General features: G+C 43.2%; 1 protein-coding gene across 4 annotated transcripts in view; it reads right to left on the reverse strand.

Moving 5' to 3' along the window:
• PRKG1 (protein kinase cGMP-dependent 1) overlaps positions 1-17759 on the reverse strand; it is a 2212673-nt gene that overhangs the window by 263066 nt on the left and 1931848 nt on the right. For all 4 annotated transcript variants that reach the window (XM_029609782.1, XM_029609780.1, XM_029609783.1 and 1 more), the window contains exon 8: positions 17418-17483. In XM_029609782.1, the coding sequence (XP_029465642.1) occupies positions 17418-17483 (66 nt within the window). The remainder of the gene's footprint in view (positions 1-17417; positions 17484-17759) is intronic.

Below are 17759 nucleotides of genomic sequence, written 5' to 3' on the forward strand. Positions count from 1 at the left end.
AAATCTATGTATGATGCTACAATTACAGTGATACATAAGGAAGGAAAGCCTAGTGATGACTGTGCTTCCTATTGTCATATCATTAAAAAATAAAGATATGAAATATTTTTCTATAAAATACTTGCTACAAGGTTGGATAGACTTAAGGGGCTAGTTGTCCATAAAGATCAAAAGGGCTTTATCTTTGGGAGGTGGTCTAGCGACAATGTGAATGGAAGTCTAGCTGTAATTGATTCTGAGGCATAGCATGGAGAGTGTTCAGCCATATTGTCATTAAATGCAGAAAAATCTTTTGACAGGGTGGAGTGGGATTTCATATAAGAAACTTTGGGGAATCTGGTTTCGGGAATAATTTTAGAAGGTGGGTTAAGGTTATTTTAGAAGGTGGGTTAAGGTTATTTACGCCCCCCCCCCCCCCGGGGCTCCTAGAATCCGACCCTTCTCCACTCATCGAAACCATAGCCAAACACATCAACACTAACTCACCGGCTATTATTTTAGGAGATTTCAACATCCATGTTGACTCCCCTACCCTATCATCTAATTGCGAAGCCCTTCTCTCTTCTCTCCAGGCTATGGGATTCAAACAAATTATAAACAATCCCACACACAAGGCAGGCCACACGCTTGGCCTAATATTCACTAACAAAACCATCTCGCCCATCACCCCTCCTTCCTGCACCCCCATCCCCTGGTCAGATCACTCGATGATAACTACAAAATTATCTATAAAACAAAAATTGACCCCTATTGTTACTAAATCCTCGATCCAGTTCAGGAAACCCTGTCCCATGGACACTCTCAACAACAGCCTGGCCGAAGAACTAATTAAACTGGACTTCTCAGATGCGGATACCGCTATGAACTCCTGGCAAACTATTACACACTCAGTAGCTAACAGAATTTGCCCTGTAACAACAAAAGTTATCAACCCAGCCCGCACGAACAAGAAACCCTGGTTCTCAACCGAACTAAGGAAACTCAAACAGGATCTACAACACAAAGAACAACGCTGGCGGAAAGATTCCTCCCCTTCCTCACTTGCTTCGTACAAAACTGCAATGAGCTACTATAGGACATCCATTACCCGCACCAAACGAGATTTCTACGCCAAAAAAATACACGGCTTCTTATATGACCCAAAAACTCTGTTCTCATATGTAGCTGCCCTTACTTCACCTATGCCCCTCACCATCCCAGAAGAAGAAGCCCAGAACAAATCCACAGAGTTGGCTATCTTTTTTGATAACAAAATCAAAAACCTACTTGCCCCCCTGGCATCAACTAACACTTCCCCAAACCCTTCGCAACCATTAATTTATTTTTTATTTTTATTTCAAATTTTTATATACCGGCATTCGAGACAGCAGTCACATCATGCTGGTTCACATAAAACAGGGGTGCATAGAAAACATAACTATAACAAAGGTGCTGAAAAGGCAGTTACATATAACAGGGTGATAAGAACTTGGATGAGAAGGAAGAGAAAGGATAGGTTATTAAATTACATATGTAAAACAATAGAATGGATAACCAAGGTGTAGTTGGAGATTAGTAGACTATGTTGGCGTCCGGGAAGGCTTGTAAGCCTCGCAACCAATAACCCTCCACCAACTATCTACAGACCGTCACTAGAAATTCTTGAACAGACATCCTCCCTGGAAATTGAATCAATAATCAAGAAAATGAAACCTTCCACTCATCCATTGGACCAAATACCAACCAAACTACTTCTCACCATCCCTAACACCATTGCTAAACCGCTGGCAGACATCATAAATTGCTCCCTCAATCAAGGATCGGTCCCGGACTCCTTAAAAATTGCTTCACTTAAACCCTTACTTAAAAAACCCAACCTGGACCCAGCCAACCCTGCAAACTTCCGCCCCATTGCAAACCTACCTTTTATAGCCAAGCTAATGGAAAAGCTTGTCAACATCCAACTCACAGACTACCTTGACTCCCACAATATTCTCTACCCCTCTCAATTCGGATTCAGGAAACGCCTAAACACAGAATCCCTCCTTCTTTCTCTAACGGACAACATCCTGATGGGCCTTGACAAGGGACAATCTTACCTGCTAGCCCTTCTCGACATCTCTGCCACGTTCGACACGGTAAACCACACTATCCTCTTAAACCGTTTAATGGAAATAGGCATATCCGGCTCTGCACTGCTCTGGTTCACATCCTTTCTGAACAACAGACACTACAAAGTCAAAATAAATGACAAAGAATCTCACTCCATTCCATCAAACCAAGGCGTACCTCAGGGTTCGTCACTTTCCCCTACCCTGTTCAATATATATCTACTCCCTTTATGCCAGCTACTCAATAGTCTCAATCTCACCCACTTTATATACGCGGACGATGTACAAATCATAATCCCCATCTCGGACCCCATCTCTACTCTAAATTTCTGGAACAACTGCTTACAAGCCATCAACCTTCTGCTCTCTAGTCTCAACCTGGTCCTAAATACTTCCAAAACGGAACTACTGGTTATCTCCCCTAGTGACAACAACCCCCTCGCAAATAATGCTAGCATCCCATTAGCAAACCAGGTCAGAGATCTTGGGGCCACCCTTGACTCTAGAATGAATTTAAAAAAATTCATTAACGCCACAACCAAAGAATGCTTCTTCAAGCTACAGGTCCTGAAGCAACTTAGACCGCTCTTACACTTCAAGGATTTCCGTTCGGTGCTTCAAGCCATACTGTTTTCAAAGATCGACTATTGTAACGCTCTATTACTTGGTCTCCCCGCTTCGTCCACCAAACCTCTTCAGATGCTGCAAAACGCAGCGGCTAGGATCCTTACAAACACTCGTCACAAGGACCATATCACACCAATCCTAAAAATCCTACACTGGCTGCCCATCCAATATAGAATACTTTTCAAGGCTCTCACCATCATCCACAAATCCGTCTACCAGCAATCCACTCTCCAACTCACCTTCCCACTCGAATTACATACTTCCGCAAGACCGATCAGAACTGCCTACAAAGGTTCGCTCAAGGCTCCCCCCAACAAATCATCGGTCCACAACTCTATTCACAAGCGTGCTCTTTCAACAGCAGGTCCACTACATTGGAATTCACTTCCCCAAGACTTACGCCAAGAACAATGCCATTCAACATTCAGAAAGAAATTGAAAACCTGGCTGTTCGCAGAAGCCTACCGCTGAAGGATCTCCTCAACCATCACTGACTCTCATTCTCCCACCCCTCCCTAATCCCTACCCCCCCTCTTTTCCCTCTCCCCTTCCCCCCCACCCAACCTCACCCTTTCCTTCTCCCACTGGACATACCATGCTAATAACTGCCTAGGATAAATCTATGTTTACGTATCTTATAGTTTTTGTTGATTATATATTTATCTCTCTCTAATTGTTTCTTAGTTTAAATTCTGTACTGTCTTCCATTGCCCAGGTTTTACGCTCCCTGTTTAATGTAACTTTACTTTCTACCTTGATGTTAATTGGTTTCCCCTCAGTTACATTGTAAACCGGTACGATAAGACCTAATCTTGAGCATCGGTATAGTAAAAGAAATTAAATAAATAAATAAATAAAATTTTTTCCCCATAGAGCGAAGGTACGAGTTAATGATGTTTTATCTGCTGGTTTTGATTGGCATAGGAAAACTAGGCAGGTGTGTCCTCTCTCACATCTCCTGTTCACTCTGGTGATAGGGCTTCTAGCAGAATATATATGTAGAGGGATAATATTAGGGTGATTCTGCTCCATGGGCAGGAGCATAAAGTGGCATTATATGCTGATGAAGTTTTAGCTTACATATCTGATCTGGCTATTTCCAGTCCAGTCCTGCTGGAGGCTTTAGGAGCTTATGGGGAGGTATCCAGTTATAAAATCAAAATCCAGAAGTCTGGAACACAAGTCTTTAGGAAGAGCTCATTCTGTTAGTATTCAGAAGGAGGTACACTGCCCATTTAGATGGACCACTGCAAATTTGAAATATCTGGGGGTTTGTGTTTCTGTTAATGTGGGAGATTTCTTTAATTGAATTATAAGCCTTTGCTTTAAAAAGCTGAAGGAAGACACTTTGATGTGGAAAAGATTAGAGATGTGAATCGTGTCCTCGATCGTCTTAACGATCGATTTCGGCTGGGAGGGGGAGGGAATCGTATTGTTGCCGTTTGTGTGTGTAAAGTATCGTCATAATCGTTAAAATCGTGAGCCGGCACACTAAAACCCCCTAAAACCCACCCCCGACCCTTTAAATTAAATCCCCCCCTCCCGAACCCCCCCCCCAAATGCCTTAAATTACCTGGTGGTCCAGCGGCACACTAAAACCCCCTAAAACCCACCCCCGACCCTTTAAATTAAATCCCCCACCCTCCCGAACCCCCCCCCAAAATGCATTAAATTACCTGGGAGTCCTCCATAGCGGCGGTCCGTGGCTAAATCGGGGGGAAGGGGGAGAGCACGAAAACCGGCACACTAGATCGTGAGGTCTTCAGCCGGCGCCGTTTTTCAAAATGGCTGCCGCAAAATGGCGGCGGCCATAGACGAAAATGATTCGACGCAAGAGGTCATTCCGGACCCCCGCTGGACTTTTGGCAAGTCTTGTGGGGGTCAGGAGGCCCCCCCAAGCTGGCCAAAAGTTCCTGGGGGTCCAGCGGGGGTCAAGGAGCGATTTCCTGCCGCGAATCGTTTTCCGTACGGAAAATGGCGCCGGCCATATGCGTATGGCCGGCGCCATTGTCCGTACGGAAAATGGCGCTGGCAGGAGATCGACTGCAGGAGGTCGTTCAGCGAGGTCCGGAACCCTCGCGAGATTTCCGGACCTCGCTGAACGACCTCCTGAAGTCGATCTCCTGCCGGCGCCATTTTCCGTACGGAAAACGATTTGCGGCAGGAAATCGCTCCTTGACCCCGCTGGACCCCCAGGAACTTTTGGCCAGCTTGGGGGGCCTCCTGACCCCCACAAGACTTGCCAAAAGTCCAGCGGGGGTCCGGAACGACCTCTTGCGTCGAATCGTTTTCGTCTATGGCCGCCGCCATTTTGCGGCGGCCATTTTGAAAAATGGCGCCGGCTGAAGACCTCACGATCTAGTGTGCCGGTTTTCGTGCTCTCCCCCTTCCCCCGATTTAGCCACGGACCGCCGCTACGGAGGACTCCCAGGTAATTTAATACATTTGGGGGGGGGGTTCGGGAGGGTGGGGGATTTAATTTAAAGGGTCGGGGGTGGGTTTTAGGGGGTTTTAGTGTGCCGGTTTTCCTGCCCTCCCCCTTCCCCCGATTTACGATTTTTTGACGATAATTCGGGGGAATTGGTATTGTATCGTGGCCCTAACGATTTTTGACGATTTAAAATATATCGGACGATATTTTAAATCGTCAAAAAACGATTCACATCCCTAGAAAAGATTGCCTATGAGGTGATTGAGTAAAGCAAATTCAATTTGTATGAATTGGCTACCAAGGATTCTTTATTTGTTTGGCATGATCCCCATAGTGCTGCCTTCATTTAACAGGCCCTGAATAAATAGTTTTATGCTCAAATCTTTTTTATTGGAAAACAAAGGTGGAACAAAATGCAGGGTATTTGGTTGACTAAAATAGTTTTTAATCTGTTATGGTAGGTGAGGCTGTGTGCATTAGCTTAAAGGATCTGCAGAGAGCAAGGGCAGACAGAGGTATTAGGAGTGAGCGGTACCCTTGGTTACAGTATTGGTCTAAAAGAGTATTTGGTTCGGTGATTGCTTCTAGGTTGTGGTGGGTTTATATGAAACCAGTGAATGGGAAACGTATCCCATATTTTAGGGAGTGAGGAGTTATGTCAGCTTTAAATCCCCTATGTCTGTGACTTGATTCATAGCTTGAATCTAAAGACCCTCTCTCAGATTTATTTAGAGGACTTTCTGTATTTGCTGATTTTCAAAACAAAATAATTTGGGATCCTTTCCCCTATTTGCATTCCTCCAGTTGAGGGACATAGTTTGCAGACCACTGGTGTGGGACACCCTGGCTAGAGTCCTACTGATGGTGAAAAGCATGCTTTTACTTAAAAATCCAAAGGGACGGATAAGTAAAATGTATAGAACTCCGCAGTAGGCTAAAGACTGTAATTCATTCAGAGTGATACAGGCCTGGGAGAAAGAATTAGTCAGAGAAATTCAGGAGGAAGATTGGGATCTTATACTGACTGACCTCTGTAAAAGCTCTCAATCTCAGGAAATAGTACAGCAGCAGTAAAGGATATATATGTGAGCCTATTTAATATCTTCTCATCCAAAGGTCATGGATAACTCCAAATCAGATCTTTGCTGGAGGGCCTGTGGCCAGAAGAGCAGCTTTACCCATATATTCTCTGCTTGTACTAGTCTTAAAGATTACTGAGCTGTTCATCAAAGGACTGTAATGTGCATTTTTGGATGGTAGTGTTATGGTTTTGAGGTGTTGGAGTGGATTCTTGGGTACTGCGGTGATGGACATGCCCATGGGGAGGAGCCCCGTGAGGAACCACAGTACTAGGCTAGACTCTATACACGCAAACACAGAGAATTTGTATTTATTATACAGCTCGGTGGTACTGCCCAGGGGGGGGGGGGGGGCAGCAGTGAGGTAACTTAGTAGAAGCAGTCCAGGGGTCCTCAGCAGAGGAGACCAGTCCCACACTCGAATAGATGGTGGGCAGAACAGGGTAGTAGAGGAAAGTCCCGGATGCAGACTCAGAGCGCTGAAGCTGAAACAGACTGATAAGGTTAGTTACTCACTGAAGTAGATAGCTGTATTGATAAAGATCCTGGCAGGCAGAAGTAGATCAGTAAGGCACCAGAGAGGGAAGAGCAGGCCCTCGAGGAGCGAGTACCCGATATCCCAGATAGTTACCTGTAAGAGAGCATAAGGGCCCCCGAGGATCGGGTACCTAGGTTAGCAATGAATTACCCCGAAGGGCAGAGAGAAGGCTTCCTGCGGCAGCAAGAAAGCGGCGGAGCAGCTTAAACCGAAGGCATTCCAATCCTTGCTAAATCAGTTTGTTAGCAAACGAAGGGCAGGCTAAATACCCGGATGTTGTGACATCACTCAGAGGGGACGCCCCCGAGGTTCCCGCCATGACGTGGATAAAGACATAGGTGGCATGTGCGCGCGCACCCTAGGAGGCCCTCAGGAAATCCATGGTAAACACCGTCGCCGTTGCCATTCTGGGGACGCTGGAGGGAGCGGATTGAAAGCACGGCAGCAGCCATCTTCCCAAGGGTTGAGGAGAGAGAAGGAAGAAAGGTGAGGCACAGAGGTCGAAGCCATCTGAGACCGACGGACGCAACAGGTAGTACATGAGGATTCTAGAGTATATATATTTTGGGGGGTTTTTGGCTCCCTGAGTAGATTTCTGGTAACATGTACCAGACTGTTATGAAGTGATTTGATATTAGAAAAGAGTAATTCTTCAGAATCGGAATAAAGCAGCACTCCCGTCAAGCAAAGATTAGTATGAGGAGTAGATAAGTGGAATGAGCTGGAACTTCTGTCAGTGAAAGTTAGAGGGAAGTATCAAGTGGTTCAGAAGTATTGAGAAGCGGTCTCTCTTTCGTTACTAAGGGGGTCATTCTCTAACGTTATTGCACGCAAAAAGGGCCATTTTGCACGTGAAAAGGGACGTTTCACCTGCGATAGCTAGCTTGGGACGGAGTTGGCCCCGGAAGAGGAGGAGTTGGGGTGGCACCGGGGCCAACGCTGCAAACACATCGCTGGCGGCGAAAGGTAAGATTCCTCATCACCACCAGTTTTGCGCCAAATAACTACACCTTTTATGATGTAGTTATTTGGCACGAAAGCCGGAAGGGATCACACCGCAGAGGTGTGATCGCTGCTGGCTATCGCAGGACCATCCCCCGTTACCGCCTGATTCCAGGCCTAAGTCTCAGGGTGAATGATTGCATGATGCTGATATATCTTTTCTTTATTACTGATGGTTGTAATTTACTACTGGGTAATGAGTAAGATGGATGGGGGACAGAGGACAGGGGGAGAAGGGGGGAGGGGAAGAGGAAGGGAACATTCAGGGATTGCGAAATTGTGAAGGAACAATTTATTACCTGCATCGAGATGATGTATGCTTATTGGTGTCTGAGTTCGTGAATACTGAAGTGAGATATTGTTTCATACATTGAATTTGGAATCTCTTGGCTCAATTGACTTTGTATATTTGCATATTCTGTCATAGCTTTTAAATTGCTCAATAAAGAAAATTATATTACAAAATTGTTTTACTATAATATAAAAAAGATATTTAAAAAATGGAATGTCAATCTCGGTTATGCAGTTGTGTTAAATAAACACAACTCAGTTTCTAAAGCTATGTGTCTATACCTACATGATCATGCACCAATGTGTAATGGGTTATTTCTACATCTGTCTACAAACTATATTTCATCTGAGAAGATGTTGGTCAATTTTAAAATGTTGAAATACAGTAGCATTTTATATATATCTACATATCCTTCTAGCTCTCTCCCTCTCTCTCTGTATATATATGAGAGGTAATTTGGTTAAAATAAATTCTATAGTTCAGCTTTCTTCATTTAAAAATGTGCAAGAGGAAGGGCTAGGTGAACATTCACTTAATAGATACAGGGATATGTGTCATTAACTGAAGGCTCTATTATTTTCTTATTGACTATGGCCAATGATTGACACAGTGGTCACCATAGGTAAAGAAAGATTTTTTGTTGATGGAATTACAAGTTCAATGGATTCATAAGAACAGAAGGTAAGGAGTAATAAGCAGAAAATGAAGGCTATTGGATAAATAAACCCATAAATTTGTAATATATCATTAAATATATTCTGAGTATATTTTTGCTGCAACTTTATTTAATTTTGGTATACATTTATTTATGCCTACATATATTTATGCATGTTCAAAATGCTAAACAGACTCCTTTATATTTGGACTAGGAATAAAATATTGTTACATCTTAAAAACAGAAGAATATGTGTTCATATGTTGGACAGATGGGAGGTGAGATAAATATTCAAAGGGATCTACCTAGCTAATTAGTAAGAACTAAGCCAGCTAGATCAAAGCCTTTGAAAATGTACTGGGATAACTGTCTAACTTCAGCTACCTAAATTTTACTAGATAGCTAAATCAAGCAAATCAAATTTTAGGGGGCTAGGGGTTGGGTTAGCTTTGTGTGGGGGAGAGAAAGTTAGGTGGCTAGCACTCATTTTCAGTGCCAGCTGCTCCAATTTGGCTGGCCAAATTTCGGTGCTGCATTCGAAGGCCTTAAATTGGCTGGCAAGATCCCACCCTCCCCCCTGCAGAAAATAAAAGTCAAACTGGAGCGTGCAATAGACCCCATCCTCCTGCTTCCTGCCTTCAAGTAAATATTGTGCAGAAGGCTGCTAGACCCTCATGGGTTTTCCCTCATCCCACCCCAGTCAAAATTATAACTTATGCAGGAGAATGACAGCCCTAGGCAGGATCCTACTCCCTTCCAATCAAAAGGAAAAGTGGTCCAAAAGACCAACAGCTCCACACAAGATATCCCCCCTCCCTTCTGGTTAAAAGAAAAAGTCAACCAATTTTAACCTCTCTCAACTATGTCAGTGAAACAACCATATTAAAATGCATGCATTGTGAGGTGAATTTTCAAAACATTATGGGGTAATTTTCAAAGAAGTTGCACATATAAATTTAACATACTACTGTAGCAATTTTCAAAAGCCCATTTACACGCATGGATGGTAACTTTTAAACTGGTGCGCAGGCACATGTGCATGCATTCTCCTGCCCACACCCAGGGACACGGCCATTTTATAACATATGCGCGTATACACATGCATTTTATAAAATAGGTTGACTGCGTACAATTTTAAGTGGATGCGAACCTACGCGTGCAAATATCACTTCTACCACATAAGTGGGGGGATTTTAATAGACACGCGTGCCAGCACCATTACCAGTTTTATCAGTTCATTGCGGGTTCACCCAGCAAAGGAATAGGACTTCCATTCCTCCCTAGTTTAATAACTTCCCTTTTCCCCTGTTAACCCTGACCCTTAGAACCCCACTGATCTATTTATCGTTATTTTATAAATTGCATGTCATCCATAGCAGAAGTAAAGTTACACAACAGGGCATCCTGGCACGCACCTGTGCCTGTAAGTATTTAGCCACTAATTTCAATTTAAAATCCAGGAACATCCATGCCCTGCCCTGCCCAGACCATGCCCAAGCCCCATCCCTTTTTAATTTTTCATTTGTGTGTTTAGTGACAAGTATGCACATATCCAGGTGGCTTTTAAAATCAGTTCGGTGTATGCCAGCCCGGCTTGTGCATGTATCTCCCAATTTTAGCGGGCACAAGGCTTTTAAACGTCACCTTATAGATGGGAACTTTGAAATGGGTGCACATATATGCATGTGTATCTGCGCACGCCCAGATATGTGGCCATTTTATAACATCCATGCACATATTTGCATATGTTATAAAATAGCCTCAGTGCTCGTATGTGTTCTCCCAGTCTTGCAAGTGGGCATGCACAGCTGTATATAGTTGAGTTTGAGCCATGCAAGTGGGAGAATTGTATAACAGATGCATGTCCATGCATGTCCAGTTTGCCAAGTCTACAGTTAGATCCTCCAAACCCCACATAATTCATTAACCTGCATCCTCCCCAGTTACACAAGACCCTTCAAACACCTGAGAGATGCATAAACATAATTTTATTTAGACTTACACCTCCTCAATAACAGAAATACATTTATGGGGCGCTAGACCTGGGAGCGCACCCAGGTGCGTGCATACTTATGCACAGGTCTCTTGATTCCATCCCAGAATGCCCACACCCCACTCTTTAGTTCAAAGTGAGATATCTGTGCATTAGGTGGACACGTGCATGTCCTACATGCGTGCACATATTGCAATTTTACCATGCACATCTCATTAAAATTCTCATTTAAAATGTAAAACCTATGGACCATTCAATGGCATATATTATAAAATTTTCAAAGCCCACCTACACGTGTAAAACCCAGTTTTAAGCGTGTAAATCCTTTTGAAAAGTAGCCCTTTAGGGTGGCTCTAGTAAGACCCTGGTGGCTTTTTTAGCTTTTTTTTTTTTTTTTTGGATAGAGTGGTATCAGACCACATGGTGCTTACATTTTAGTGAAGGAAAATCAGGACTTGCATTAGGGTCTTGGTGCTCTTGCACTAGAATAACAAAACTGAAAAGGTGAATAAACAATAAAGTATTCGAAAAATTTCCAAGTCAGCCGTGTTATTTTATTTAAATAGAATTTGCTCTGCATTAGCTGCTTTGCATGCATTATGCAATTTTATTCATGCAAATGCATGCAAAGCAGCTAAATATAATGGGGCAGATTTTATGCAAAAAAATGCACAATATCACAAATATTACATTATATCACATGATAAATGCTGTTTAACATTTGTTATAGCCTTCTCATGGCTTGATAAATCTCCCACCAAGACTTTTAAATTAAAATATTGCAATTTTGCTCAATTTTTGATCCCTTGTAGATACATGATTAGTCAAACGCACAATCTAAAACTCCATTCCAGACTGAAATTAAAAGTTTTGCAGCTTGGAGAGGCAGCAGTATATTATGAGTGTTCATCTCTGTTCTGTATCATTTTCTCTGTGAAAATTCTAGTGCATACCCCAATTTAGTCTTGTCAGTGTGCATCAGAACTCCTAGAGTAGATGGCTAGTTTAATCATTTGAAAATATGGGCTATTATCTAAATTCAAAAAGGCTGTCAGAAATGGTCAAAGATTTGATGTGTTTTCATTGTTAAACTCATATTTCATTTTATACAATCCAAGTTACCTAAAAAGGATGGAGGAGAAGAAAGAAGAGGTAAAAACTCAACTGCTAATATGTCCACTGTTCAGTGTGCCTCCTTCACTAAATTTTCCTTATTTCTAAATTAATATCAACATCTTGCATATCTAGGAGCAAAAGGAAAACAATATAATTACGAAGGATGATTTACAGTTTAGATACCTTTCTATCTTTGTTTTATTTGCATTTCTAACAGCATTACAGGTAATACCCTCTAAACAGTACCAGACAAGTTAATTGCAAACCATATATCTGGATCCACTCTCATTTCAATCCAGATGAATGTGTTAGGAGAGTCAGGATTTGGATAAAGATCCCATCAGGCTGATTGACTTAAGAATAATTTTCACAGGGGTCAAATCGAGACTATAAAGATGGTAATCACCCCTAAGATAAATTATATTTTTTCTGTACTCCCAGTATCCTTTCTGGATTGTTTTTTCTTTTTAAGAAAGTGGAAAGAGGTCTGGCTCGCATTTTGTGGCGCTGTAACACCCCTTCGTGAAATTTCCTAAAGATATGGGTGAGGTAAATTTCCCTGATTTTGCTCTCTACCATAAGGCTTTTCTTTTGAAACAGGGATCAGTGTGGCTTCAGGATATTGAGTTTCATACTAAACCTGTATGGCTGCAGCTGGAAGAAGCCCTTTTGTTCCCAGTTCCCATTTGTTTGTGTTCTGAAATTATTTTCTCACTAGGTGAAGATACTCGTGCTGTTCTATCTGCTATTTACCAGGTCTGAAATTTTTATCTATGCTAATGGGTTCAGATTCTGGGTTTTCAAGATCCACCCAATTTGGTTCAATATGAAATTTAAGGTTAAAAAGGCTCCCATGCACTGGAGTACTTGGTCCATATGTGGAATCTAGTCCTTTGGCCATTTGATATCTAATAATGTTTTCAAATCTCTTTTAATGCTAAAGCAGGAATACAGCCTTTCTAATAACCAGTTATTTCCATGGATGCAACTAAGACTGCCTTTAGGCTCTCAAACTGGTCTTAAGTGACTTAGCAGAATGTCCTCCCATGTGGGGCATTTGTCAGACTATATCGGGATCTACAAAGCAAATATCCAGGTTTTATAAGCACATGAAAATGGTAATTTATTCATAGTGGGGTGGATTTTAAAAGGGTTACGAAAGCCTCCTGTGCATGCTGAGCCTATTTTGCATAGACTCGGCGACACGCGTAAGCCCCAGGATGTGCGTATGTCCCAGGGCTTGAAAAAGGGGGCAGGGCGTGGGCAGAGCAGTCTAGGGGCAGTCCGGGGGCGGGGCTGGAGCCTCCAGGCACAGCGGCCATTTGCCGCTGAGCCCGGGATCGCGGGCCAGCTCTCGCCGGCGCACATAACCTACGCCTGCCCGGAGGCAGGCAAAACTTCGCGAACAAAGGTAAGGGGTATTTTTAGATATGGCTGGGGGGCGGGTTAGGTAGGGGAAGGGAGGGAAAGGGAGGGAAAGTTTGGGGGTGATGGAAAGAAAGTTCCTTCTGAGGCCGCTCCAATTTTGGAGCGGCCTCGGAGGGAACAGGGAAAGCTATCGGGGCTCCCCTAGGGCTCGGCGCGCGCAAGGTGCACAAGTGTGCACCCCGTTGCGCGCACCGACCCCAGATTTTATAAAATGCGCGTGGCTGCGCGCTCATGTTATAAAATTGGGCGTAGATTTGTGCGCACCGGATTGTGCGCACAAATCTACGCCCGAGCCTAAGTTTTAAAATCTGACCCAGTGTGTTGGCACTGAAAAGGTATGGGAATCATCTCTTAACTCTTAACTGAAACTAGACCGGATTTCTTGGTCTTTCTTTTGGAGTAAACTTATTCGTGTTTCTCTTTCTGCTTCCTTAACACAATCCCTGTTTTTTCTTGCACATAGAGGGGCAGATCTTAAATACTTGCGCGAGCGCGTACTTTTGTTCGCCAGCAGGCGCGAACAAAAGTACGCTGGATTTTATAAGATACGTGCGTAGCCGCGCGTATCTTATAAAATCCAGGGTCGGCGCGCGCAAGAGGATGCACATTTGTGCAACCTGCGCGCGCTGAGCCCAGCGCGCGCTGCCTGTTCCCTCCGAGGCCGCTCCGAAATCGGAGCGGCCTCGGAGGGAACTTTCCTTCATCCTCCCCCCACCTTCCCCTCCCTTCCCCTACCTAACCCACCCCCCCGGCCCTATCTAAACCCCCCCCTTAACTTTGCGCGCTTCGGCCGGCTGCCCCGCTCCGTGGTCCAGTCCCCGGGGCTGTTCCAGAGGCCGCGGCCACGCCCCCGGAACGCCCCAGGGCCGAAACTACGCCCACGTCGCCTCCCCCGGGACTTACGCGCGTCCCGGGGCTCTGCGCGCGCCGGCAGCCTATGCAAAATAGGCGCGCCGGCACGCAGGGGTTTTAAAATCCGCCCCAGAGTGTTGCTCACACCAATACAAATAGCCAAGTTTACATCTCCTAGTAATGCAAGTTGTTGGTCTTGTGAAAATGACAAAGGATCTTTATCACATGCATTATTTTACTGCCCTAATTTACAGGTTTACTGGAATGGGGCTTGGGACCGTATAATCGGATATTTTGAAGATAAAATATCCACTTTCTTATACTATTATTATTTTTAAATCCTTGGTTCTGAAGGTGTCTCTATCTAACAGAGTCATTCATCAAAATGCATTATGGCGTTAACACCCATGATAATGCTATAACGCACACGATAGTTATCACAGCATGAATGTAAATTTGGCAAATTTATTCGAAGGGGCGGGATTGGAGAGGGGTTTGTGCTGGATTAATGAAAATGAGGGGCATTATCACATCATGCATTACACTGTCACATGCTTTTAACACTAGAAATAACTACACCTTTTTTCCCAGCATTAAGCTGTGCTATATGCCTGAAACACAATTTGCAATATTTATTGCAAATTCTGTTAGCAAGAGAGCGAGATAGTGAGAGAGAGAGAGAGCGCACTGCTGAGGTGGCACACATAGTAGTCAACTCTTTATACCACTGTAGGAGGACCAGCTAGTAACTAGAGGTGAGGTTTTGGTGGTGGTCTAGGGTTTTGGGGCCAGTTTTACTTGCACAGTGAGACGTATGAATGCACAGTAGACCTCAGTGAAGATTTGATGTGATCTGGAGTGAGGAAAGTCAGACCAAGATGAGATTTCTACAATGTTCTCTCACCCTAATCTCATCTTGGTCTGACTTTCCTCACTCCAAATCACGTCAAATGTTCACCGAGGTCTACTGTGCTGTTCATACATCTCACTTTTTATGTAAAACTGTCCATAAAACCCTACACCACCACCAAATCCTCACCTCAAGTTACAGGCTGGCCCTCCTACAGTGGTATAAAGAGTTGACTACTATGTGTGCCACCTCAGCAGTGCGCTCTCTCTCTCTCACTATCTCGCTCTCTCTCTCTCTCTCTCCCTCCCTGTCTGTCTGGACACTTTGCAGATAGCAAAGTACAAATATCAGAGGTGCGAAAACTTTAACACACATTGTGATAAAGTGAAGCGGTAATATAGCGCACTGTGGGCTAGATTTTCTAAGTTCGTAGAACTTAGAAAATCCAGTGGTCACAGGGGGCGGGTGAAACCAGGGGAAAGGGGGGTCCTGCGCTAGCCGGCAGCGAATAACTCCACCATAAAAGGTGTAGTTATTGGGCGCAAAATAGGCAGCAAAAAGGCTCCTTATCTTTTTGCTGTTGTGCCGTCCTCGCAGAGTCGGCCCCGGTGATGCCCCGACTCCTCTTCCAGGGCCGACTCCGCCCCGATGTAGGTAGCGCAGGCGTGTGCTACCTTCGCTAGCTATCTCAGGCTTGCGCTGTTAGCTCAAGCCTGCGATAGCCTTAGAAAATAAGGCCCTGTGTGATAACTCTTAAATTATCATATTCACGCCATGCCCCTTTTCCTTATCATGGGTGTTATTGATGCAAAAAGCATTGCATTTTGATGAATCTAGGGGTAAGATCTTGCTCAAAGAAAAATATACAAATAGTGTAGTCCTTTGAGAAATATCTTGTGTAGATGTCTCTAATATTTCAATAAGATTAACAACCATAGGTGTCCCAGAAGAAGTATATGGAGCCTTACTCCCAATACATTAAAAATATAATTTGTTGATAGCAGGATGAACTTCCTCAGAAACTGACAGTATCTCAGAAAAATATTTCTTCAGCAAGTCTCTGGGAGAAAACAAATGACAACAAAATTTAAAATTCGTAGGTTTAATCACTAAGAATTGTTCTCCACATTTTTCTATGGAACAAAGTATTATCTTTAAAAAGTGCAAGATTAACATTCTTTATGCCGATAACATGTTTGACAACAGTCTAACACTGAATTTTAGTCTGTTTCAATTCCAAATCCAGTTTATTCTATCAAAATTTGATTTAATTTGAAAGGAGAACAATAGAGCTGATCATGCTCACCAATACAGGCCTAATGCAGTTGAGAGTAACCACCACAGGTTTTTCCTATCTCATGGGGGGTCCTATGGATAGAAACTCAAAGTCCAAAGAAGCACCAAGAACTTGCTCCAAATCAACTACAGCCGATACCTTTGCTTCTTGAACTATTCCTGCAGAGCCTCTGCTTACCATCTCCAATTTCAGGGAATCCATAACTGAGGCAGCTTCCCTCTGTATGACCAAGATGCTGATGTCACCAACATGTGCCAAGGCCAACAGAGGGCTCAGGGTCTCCTGATTTATATGCGGAGGCAGGCATATCTAAAAATATGCACGCATACTTAAAATCACAAGTTTGCTGATACGCCCACCAGTTCACTCATTTCATCTCCAGTTTTTCAAGACCTCCTAGTTCTTCACCCTGAGCATCCCCCAGTTCAGGCAGACTTCACAACCAAAAGTATCAGACAACAGACAAATCCAATTTCACTTTCTAAATCAATTAACAAGAGTAAAGGTGCATAAATAAGTTGTCTACAGTATTTGCATAAATTTCTTAGTAGATCATATTCAGAGGCATTTAGGCAGATAACTCACAAGGTGGTAGCTAAATAATGACTTTTGAATATCTTGGGAACATAGCTCGACAAAATTTAGCCAGATAACATAGGAACATTCAGGGGGTACTTCTGCAAGAGTTACATTAGTCAGCAAAGTTATCTGGTTAACTCTGGTTCTGCTGTAGAGCTATCCTAAAGTTAGCCAGATAAACTTATCTGGTTATCTTTAAGACATATGGCTATATTTAAAAGTGTGGCTGCATCACTGACTATCCTTCTAAAGTTAGCCAAATAAGTTATTGCAGCTAATTTTGCAATCTGGCCATTGACTGAACATGGACCTCCTTTAAAATAGCCCAGAATGCCCCCAGATGACCCCTTTTTTGAGCTAGTACATGTGCGTGTAACATAAAAAAAAAGATGTGTACTTTTAATGTTTATAATGAAGCATATGTGCGAATACAGGCTACTTACTCAAAAGAGTTTAAGCAGTAAAACTTTGCAATTTCTTTCCAGCTAAGGGCCTGATTCATCAATGCATTTTCCAATAGACACAGATTGGGAGAAATACCTTAGTAAATCAGGTCCTAAGATATTTACTTTGATATGAAGTACTTACTCTCTGTCGATAACCAGACAAGTTACAGCTTCTGCAGCAATCACATTGGCAGTTCTTACATCTTCCCTACAAAAGAGAAAACCAAACTTTAGAGAAAATGCAATATCAAGATATCAATTATTGCAGACATCTCTCATTTGTGAAAAATTGACCAAAAATACCCCGTTGTTGCATAAACTTTGCCTCCCCTCTCCCCCAGCACCCCACTGGATTATCCCACTATATAATTTTTGTACCATTTTGTAGACTATTCAGTTTTTAATTTAACAGTACCTTACACATCACTTAAATTTATTATTTATGGCTGGAGTATACAATAGTGAAAAATAGCGTCAGAATGAA

Source organism: Rhinatrema bivittatum, chromosome 7, assembly GCF_901001135.1.
Source record: "Rhinatrema bivittatum chromosome 7, aRhiBiv1.1, whole genome shotgun sequence".
NCBI classification, from domain to species: domain Eukaryota; kingdom Metazoa; phylum Chordata; class Amphibia; order Gymnophiona; family Rhinatrematidae; genus Rhinatrema; species Rhinatrema bivittatum.